The sequence below is a fragment of the Etheostoma spectabile genome, chromosome 4 (assembly GCF_008692095.1).
Source record: "Etheostoma spectabile isolate EspeVRDwgs_2016 chromosome 4, UIUC_Espe_1.0, whole genome shotgun sequence".
Lineage (NCBI taxonomy): Eukaryota > Metazoa > Chordata > Actinopteri > Perciformes > Percidae > Etheostoma > Etheostoma spectabile.
The window spans coordinates 35,301,201-35,310,373 of record NC_045736.1 but is presented as its reverse complement, the minus strand read 5'-3'; the positions used below and the strand labels follow the sequence as shown (position 1 = coordinate 35,310,373).

General features: G+C 40.2%; 2 protein-coding genes across 7 annotated transcripts in view; both read left to right on the top strand.

Moving 5' to 3' along the window:
* The window catches only part of usp48 (ubiquitin specific peptidase 48), a 22,215-nt gene extending 17,734 nt beyond the window's left edge, over positions 1 to 4,481 (top strand). For 2 of the 4 annotated variants that reach the window (XM_032513167.1, XM_032513168.1), the window contains exons 24-27: positions 105 to 287; positions 536 to 661; positions 2,203 to 2,379; positions 3,751 to 4,481. In XM_032513167.1, the coding sequence (XP_032369058.1) occupies positions 105 to 287; positions 536 to 661; positions 2,203 to 2,355 (462 nt within the window). In that variant the 3' untranslated portion in view covers positions 2,356 to 2,379; positions 3,751 to 4,481. Of the gene's footprint in view, positions 1 to 104; positions 288 to 535; positions 662 to 2,202; positions 2,380 to 3,750 lie in introns of those variants that run through there. The other 2 variants (XM_032513170.1, XR_004331598.1) reach the window with 2 other exon arrangements.
* Positions 4,482 to 5,690: 1,209 nt separating this feature from the next.
* Positions 5,691 to 9,173, top strand: part of zbtb40 (zinc finger and BTB domain containing 40) — a 21,536-nt gene continuing 18,053 nt past the window's right edge. The window contains exons 1-2 of one of the 3 annotated variants that reach the window (XM_032513172.1): positions 5,691 to 5,831; positions 7,487 to 7,684. In XM_032513172.1, the coding sequence (XP_032369063.1) occupies positions 7,533 to 7,684 (152 nt within the window). In that variant the 5' untranslated portion in view covers positions 5,691 to 5,831; positions 7,487 to 7,532. The remainder of the gene's footprint in view (positions 5,832 to 7,486; positions 7,685 to 9,173) is intronic. The other 2 variants (XM_032513174.1, XM_032513173.1) reach the window with 2 other exon arrangements.

The window sequence follows — 9,173 nt, the reverse complement described above, 5'->3', positions numbered from 1 at the left end:
GGGGGGGGGGGCAACATGGGCAACTGTTTTGGTGTTAGCAAAGATGAGGAATAGAGGCATTGTCAGCCCTGATAGCTAATAATAATTACATCACTGTCTTTCAGTCACAAGATGGTGCAAAGCGGATTAAGTTGGGTGACAGCAGCATGGCATCAGCAGCTGTACTTCCTGTGACCAACATGACCAAACTAGGTGGAATCAGGAGAAGCACTCGACACAGGAAACTTCGAGGAGAGAAAGCACTCATCGTTTCAGCTAATCAGACACTTAAAGAGCTCAAAATACAGGTGAGAGCTACAGATGGGTATTGCACTGGGTAGAGTACTGGAATGCTGGATACAACCTGAAGCTTTTAAAATGAAGGGGTAAAATAAGTGGATTTTGCCATCTGGAGAATGGATTGGGTGAAGCTTGTTCACATTTCCAGAATCTACACGGATATTTGGATACCCTGAAGAAGAACCGATTGTAACAGAATATTGTGATAGAAGTATTATAACACAAAATTGACTTTGCTGTGCTTCTGACCCTGTAGATTATGCATGCCTTCTCTGTGGCTCCGTTTGACCAGAACCTCTCCATTGATGGGAAAAATCTGACAGATGACTCGGCCACGCTGGGTAGTCTGGGCGTCATCCCCGAGAGCATTATCTGTCTAAAGGTACCTCCTACTTTGATTTATACGTAGAAATCTCAACCTCTGCAGCTTTTTAAAAAATATTCCTAGGTTTTATTTTATGCCTTTTCGAATCAACAAAAACACTCAAGTAAGCAGACTTGCTTGATTAAGCCCATTTAGGGCTGCAACTAATACTTTTTATTGTTGATTAATCCATCAGTTATTAATCAATTAGTTGTTTGGTTGATAAAATGTCAGAGGGTGAAACATGTTAATCAGTGCTTTCTTAAAGGCCAGTGTGTAACTTTTGTAATTCATTATCAAAATCTGTATTGCCCTTCACAAAGTTGTCCTTTTTATGAATATTGACCATCAATTTCAAGTAGTCCTAATGACTTGATATTTTACATTTGCGCTTGCATGAACTGAGGTAGACTCTCCATCGTCATGCGCCATCTTGAAATACGTTAGCCAGTAAGGGACAAACAGAACATACTGTTCCGCCTTTTGCGTTTTTGCTGTCTTTTGATGATCTCACGGGTGCTGCTAATGCTGCTAGTGGGTAACGCTTCCTGGCCCCGTCAACATTGAAGAAGGAAACGTGGAGGATAACACGTTATCTTATACATTCTGCGGCAGAGTGGGACAATAAATTTGGAGCGGAGGTCTATAAAACTTCCCTGTAGCGGCGGCCGGAGTGGGCAATCAGACCCCTGCGTGGTGCTAGAGTTGAATGCAATATACAATCTCAAAGCTAGATGGGAGAAATTCCTACACATTGGACCTTTAAAGCCCATGATGAAATCCTTGAATGTCTTGATTTGTCCCCAGCTTAACTACCAGTTGTAAAAAATAAATAAATAAAAAAAGCTTACTGTACTCTGTATTAGATCCCAAGCTAGAGCCATGAGAGATTAGCTGGGTGAGTTTCTGAACCTCCCCCTATCGTTCAAAAACCTGAGTCTTTCCATCTGTATGACTGAAATTATGTCATCTTTCCATATCTGAAAGGAAAACGGTGATTTCCATTCACCCAAAATTGTTTTCTTGGTGACAGAGACAAAAGGTTTTAATCTTGGGCACTCTGGATTTAAAATATGGAAGACGGTGGACAACTTTGAACTGGATCAGCTGTTGTCTACTGTTAACAGACTGACTGGAATTGCATGCAACTTCAGATTCCAATTACCCCTAAATTTCACTGTAAAAACCTAGAAACCAGATGCCTGGAGTCAGGAGGGTTCTTTAAGATATCAAAAATGAATGCCTTCTTGGAGAGGTTTTAAAGTTACGAATCTTGGATTGGATCCAGTGCCTAATTTATAGGTATTGGAAAGAAATGTGAATAAGTCAGCTCAAACTTCTCATCCAGCATCCTGCATGATGCAGACCGGCCGTCTACATGCAGGTCTATCTATTAGACCCTTCTCCCTCCAGCCATTGGAGGTTTTCTCTGAGGTTAAAAACTATCACTTTATTATATAAACAAATTATTATAACTTGACTCCTGTCAGATCATCTTGACAGTGATCACAGACATGTTCCTTACAATCTAAACCATTCATTCCATTGTTTCCTTACAGGCTGATGAGCCAATAGCAGACTATGATGCAATGGATGATGTCTATCAGGGTGAATGCTGTCATATTTACCACCAATACATTACATTAACTTTGTTTAAAAAAAAAAAAGTAAATTATGATAACTTTGTTTCTCAACCACTTCCTCCACAGTGAGTATGCCTGAGGAGGGATTTAAAGGTGAGCATCCATTGTCTTGACATGTTTGTTTTGAATGAATCCTTTTCTTCATCCAGTAAGACGTTAACATCTCTCTTATCTACACTGATCCATTACTACCCTGATAATCAGACTGAATTTTACCTTATTTCTCTATTTGGATTGCTGATAAACCTCTCAGATGTAAGCATCGAGCCAGAGGTCTGAAATCAGGCTTGAGTGATACAGAATGCATCCAAACTCCCGGGCACTACACCTTTAGCATTCCATATTTTCATATCACTTTTTCTAATTTCTTCTTGTAAACCAGTGGTTCCCAAACTTTTTCAGCTCAAGACCTAAAAGAGAAATTCGGTGTCTCCCCGGGACCCAAATTTACAAAAACACACCATGAATCATGGTAACATCTACATTTTTAAACTGTGGACAAAAGACGGAACAAGCCATGAATTTAAATTTATATGAAGTATATTAATTCAGCTGTGGCTCAGTGGTAGAGCGGTTGCCTGCCAATCGGAAGGTTGGTGGGTCGATCCCTGGCCCCGCAGTCATTGTCGAAGTGTCCTTGGGCAAGTCACTGAACCCCGAGTTGCCCCCGGTGCTGCGCATCGGAGTGTGAATGTGTGTGAATGTTTATCTGATGAGCTGGTGGCACCTTGTACGGCAGCCTCGGCCACAGTGTGTGAATGTGTGTGAATGGTGAATGTTTCCTGTAGATGTAAAAGCGCTTTGAGCAGTTGTTAAGACTGGAAAAGCGCTATATAAATACAGCACATTTACATTTACATTTACATTTAATTCCATTATTAAGGTAAACAGAAAAGGTCTCTATTCTCCTTTCTGTGTCTCACCCCTTTCTCAACTCATGTTCTTATCCCCTCCCATCATCCCTCGGTACCGACACCAACATTTTTTTTTAAATAACGCTGACTTGAATTTAATAAGATGTATGTGGCTGGTTGAAGATATCAGCCAGCTGATCTAGTCTAGGTTTGATTTTTGAAAGTGCCATTCTGAGGTCATGCTGAGCATTTAGTCTGTTCTCTGCCGAATGGCGACCCAATAAAACGGGTCTGCGACCCAATTTGGGTCCCGACCCTATGTTTGGGAAACATTGTTGTAAACGATTGAACCACATTTCTAAGGCTTGGTATTGAAGCCAAATCATTTTTGAGTTCCGACCAAACTCTGTCTGTACAGCTGAGTTTTGATAACACAAGCACAGAAAGTTGACCTAAATTATTTATTTTCTGATTATTTACTTTAAAAAAAGTTTTGTTCAATTTATACTGTTGTCTGTATTAGGACCAACTCTTTTCAGTTAGTTTTTTTTGTTTTGGGGGCGGGGGATGATGTTGTTTTCGTGATCTAATCATTTCTGTTCCTCTGCAGGCACTGGGCTTCTCGGGCACTGAGGACAGCCGCTGTAGCTATGCTTGAATGGGACGGATGACCGATGGATATTAAAAAAAAAAAAGAAGCTTGAATTTGTCAAGTGTCCATATATAAATAAATAAGTGCTTTAATTTGGTTTTTTTTTACGTTTTAAGTAGGCTTCCTTTAATAAAACTGTGACTATGTTGCAAAGCCGCTGTTTTGCTCTACATAAGGTTAGCTGGCCTTTGATATTTAAAACTCCTAATCATTCTGAAGGACTGCGTGGCAGTGCTTCTACCTGACTAATACTATCTGGTTGAGGAAGCTAAGTGGATCTGTTCTACTCTTACTCAAGAAAATGAGCTTTGTTTATCACTCTTTTAAATTATGGCAGAAATAAAAAAAAATTAAGGACAATGTTCTTTCTTTCTATTTTGTGGAAGCTTGTGTTCTCACTTCAGAGTTTCCAGATTTGTCGAAAGAATGCACGAGTAACTGTTAAGTATTACAAATATAACTGCTCTTAAATGTTAGAACATTTATTACCTCTACAGCAAATCTATATCCATATACTCCATGTGGCATTTAGAGATACATAGCTACACGGTATGTATAGAGGCTGATTCCTGCACAAGGCTCAGCAGTGCAAACCTCGGAGGTGGAAGTGAGAAATGGAATGCAAGCAGTGATATGTGCTGTTCTTTTCACTGTTATTTCTTATGGACAATAAAGTTATTTTCAAAGCACCCTGTCCTCACATACTCGTCATTTTTTGATTCAACAATTTGTCAAATAGAATATGGTACGGTACAGTGTTCATTAGAGTAATTCAGCGACATTGGGATGATTTCACTCCTATGAAGGCCAATACCTTCTTCCAGTGGTTCCCAAACGTGTTATTACACCAAGGGTCCCTAAACGCCCTTTAAAGGGTCCCTTTAAAGTTCATTTGGATTTGGGGGGAATAGGAAAAGTTAAACATTTCCGAAATCATATTGAAAAAGAAGAATATCCCCCTATCCATTTACCAAATCATTCAACCTCCAAATTCTGAAAAAAACAGGAACCGGTTGTATATAAAATATAGGTTCAGATACTAAACTTAAGCCCTTTATAAGTGCCAACATGGGGAGATGTGCTCCTGTAGCTTCTGTTGAGTCATTGTCATACGCTCTACGTTTATAGCCTATCAAATTGATAACTAACAACTACTGATAACAACTACTGAACTTCTTTATGAGAGATCAATGACAGTATACATGTTTTAATGTGAGAGCCATAGACAGTTAAAGAAATGGACCAATATATCCCGTTGTTCTGGACGGAGACCAGTGAAGGATATTAGAAGCACTTTTTCGGTGATGGCTAGGCGTTACTGCGCAGCCTCCAACTGAGCTTGACGACGTGGTAGAAAGTTGTAAGTCTTCTGGTAGCTTTGCCTAGAGAAATCTCAATCATTCCCAAACTTGCAGAGATGGAGAGCGTAGATATAACTGAGGTGATAACATAGGCCTAAAAATTATTGCTAACTAACGTGCTAGTTAACATTAGTTATTAAACCTAAACAGGTAATGTAAGTAGAAACTGTCTGCGAGCTTTTCCTGATAACATGGTAATTTGTCGACTATGCGACAGCAAGTTGCGTGGTTATAACACTTCATTAGCTTATTTTTTTCAAAAACGTCTGCGACGGAGCCATAACGTGAGGTTCAAAGTAATGGAGCCTTTTATACATTGTTGTGTTTCTTTAGAAATAAACAACGAACAAATAGACTCTTTAAACTTATCAGATATAAAGTTATTTGCTGTCAAAGTGGCGTCAAAATGAATGGCGGTTAATGGGATGCTAACTTCAGGTGATGGCTTTGTAGCATTAAAATGGCGCCGTAGGAGCTACGCTTAGAGAGGAGAGTGTAGAGAGGCCTTGGTGAGAGCCGGAGCGGTCTTGTCTTTAACCGGAAACGAACCCATTTGCTTGCCGTACCGCCTGTCGCCATTTTCAAAACGGCTAAGCTTTATTGCGCACTGATTGCGCACAGCAGAGTTGTTCAGCAAAGGAGTTTAAATAAAGAGCCGGATCGTTTGAATTATTCAAGGTAAAGACATCCATTGACTGGAAGCTGCATGTCGGATGGCCGTAAACTGTTTATTCAGAGAATAACTGCCCACGTATCCCAATGAGTTCCACTGACCTAACATTAGTAACGTTAACATGTTTTACATTACATTAGCATCCGTAGCTAAAGCTAGTGACCCTGCTAAAGCTGGCTAGCTTATGTAGCTGTTGACCGAAGACACCTCAGTAACATAAACCTGTAAACTGAGCTAACGGTTGGTCATATAATGTGGACCACTTGCTTCGTAATGTTGCTAAGGCTAACAGCTAACAGAATATTACATTACAGACATGACACTTTTTCGTAACGTTATGCCAAATTTAATTTAAATGAAAATTAAAATGCGGGGTTGCTTAGTTAAGCTACTGTTGACACAAGAACATTTCTTGAGACTTCTAACTCTCGCAGAGTTTCAACGGAAGCACTTGATTTGTTTCCTTCCCATGATCGACTAAGTATCGACTAAACGGTATAACGTTAGAAGCCGGTAGCATTAACCACCTTTAAGGAACAATAGATAATATTTCTGCACTAAATTGTCTAAAAATTACTATATCTATATTATAAATAATGGGCTGGGCAATAGGAAGGAAATCAGATATCACGATATTCTTAACCAAATACCTCAATATCGACGATATTCTATACAAAAAAATTGATACAAAATATGTTCACACTTAGATTTCAGATAAATTATGATCATTTGTGTGGACATAATGTCTAAGTGGGGAAAAGGCAAATATTAGATCAGCTAGAACAGTCCGGTAAGTTCAGAAAAGTACATCACTTTACTGTAATGCAGCCTTTAAAATTGGTAAAAGACAACACTTATATTACAATATCCACAATTTAAGACCATATCTAGTCTCATATCACAATGTTGATATGGTATCTATATATTGTCCAGCTCTTATATATATATATATATATATAGTTAAGTTGTCCACTTACACTATCCCAAATGTTTCTAACAATGTTCAAACCATAGACTGTAGTCAGTGGTTCAAACCCGGAGGGATCTGTTTTATTTAAATGATATGGGACGTTTCATTTAGTCGCCTGTCAGTGGCATCATAAAACCTTTGACCCCTCTAGTTAACTTCCGTCCAAACCATAGAATGTTTATGGTTTAAACTAGGGCTGGGCAATATGGAGAACATCAAATGTCACAATATTCTTGACCAAATACCTCAATGTCGTTATTGCGACGATATTGTATGGTCGGCGATTGGTGCTTTAACAAAATGTTAATTACACAATTATTCTCCAAAAATGATTTAATGACTTAGTGGGTAAACGTAAATAATAGAACAGTCTGGTGAATTCAGAAAATTACATCACTTTATTATAATGCAGCCTGTAAAACCAGATAAAGACAACACTTACCACATCACGAGATATCCAAAATCTAAGACAATATCTCATATTGTGATATTGATACATCAATATATTGCCCAACCCTTGTTTAAACTAATGTTAATTTAAAACATCAGACTCTCACACAACTTCTCTGTGTTGTGTGTGCCATTCCACCTGTAGATACAAACCATACATACATTTTTTGCTGTTTACTGATAATGGGGGGAAAAAAACTAATCTGAATTGAGTTTGACATGATGTTCCCTCCATTCAAGAGAGAGAGAGAGCGGGACATTGTGCCCCTCTAGCCGGGCCAACAGAATGATGGAGCTCCCTAACTACAGCAGCCAGCTGATGCAGCAGCTGTGGGCCCTGAGGAAGGAGGGCCACTTCTGTGACTGCACCATCCTGGTGGGCGACAGCCCTCACCGCGCACATAAACTGGTACTGGCTGCCTCCAGCATGCTCTTCAGGTAGCGTGAGCGTGGGATTTGAAAGATGATCTGCAAAGATTTTTTTGCTGGTGATTTATTGAAGTGAAATAGTTGGTGGGTTGGAATTGCTATGCAGCTGGTCTTAATAATAATAATAATAATAATAATAATAACTTTGACTTATATAGCGCCTTTCACAACCCAAGACGCTAACACATCGGGGGGGGGGGGTTAAGAGATGAGTTGAGAGGCCAGGAGAGATTAAATTCCAAAGCCTCAGTGAGAGGTATGTTTTAGCTGGGTTTTAAAGGTTATAATAGAGGAGGCAGAGCGAATGTCAAGGGGAAGCTTGTACAGAGCGATGGTGCACTGACACAGAAGCTCTGTCACCAATGTCCTGAGCCTGGATTAGGGACAGCACAGTCCTTTCAGAGGACCGCAGGACCGTGACTGAGTGTATGGTGGAGCAGATCTGTTAGGTACTGAGGTGCAGGTCCATGGAGAGTTTGTATGTCAGTAGGAGAAATTTTATATTAATCCGGGACTTAATTGGCAGCCAGTGGAGCTTCTTCAGGATGGGAGTGATGTAAGACCAAGTTTTGTGTGGGTGAGCAACCTAGCCGCAGATTCTGGACATACTGAGGTCGTCAATAGCCTTGCTAGGCAACCAAAAAGGAGACCGTTGCAGTAGTCAGACGGGAGGTGATGAAGGAGTGGATGAGGGTCCGCTACAGAAGTGGAAAGCCACTTTCGGAGTCTGGAGATGTTCTTGAGATGGTAAGGCAGTTTTAGTAGGTTTTGATTTGCTGTTGGAAGGAAAGGGTGAGTCCATGATGACACCCAGGTTGCGTACTTGAGGGGATACAGAGATAGAGCAGCCATCCACATCCAATTTGATGTCACCAACCTTTTTGAGAAGTGACTGTGGGGCAAACACCATGAGTTCTGTTTTGTCTTACTTCATTTAAGATAAGTCCACGCAAAGTCTCAAGCTAGAAGAGGCAACTGTCGACGGTCCCCTTTCTGGGATTGCACCCTGGCTCCGTCCTGCGCTTAGCACCGCCCAAAACGATTGTAACTGGTTTAAAGAAATGCCAATCAACCAGAGCCATTTTTTCTCCTATCTCAGAATACTGTGGACTAGCTAGGCCCTCCTCCTGTAGGAAGGTCTGGCAATGCAATACTAGTCAAGCATTAAAGGTGAACATTTATAAAGCATTTTCAGGTTCATACTTATTTTGTGTTTGTACTAGAACATGTTTATATGCTTTATTGTTCAAAAAACACTTTAACTTTCACATACTGCCCATGGCTGCTGCACCTGTATTCACTCTCTGTATGAGACGCCCCCCCTCTTGAAAAAGCCCTGTCTGCTCAGATTGGTCATCTGTTTGCATGTTGCTCCTGTTGTTGTCTGCGTACAGTTGGTCTTCAGCTTTAAAGGTCCCATGACGTGGTGCTCTTTGGATGCTTTTATATAGACCTCAATGGTCCCCTAATACTGTATCTGAAGTCTCTTTTATATAGA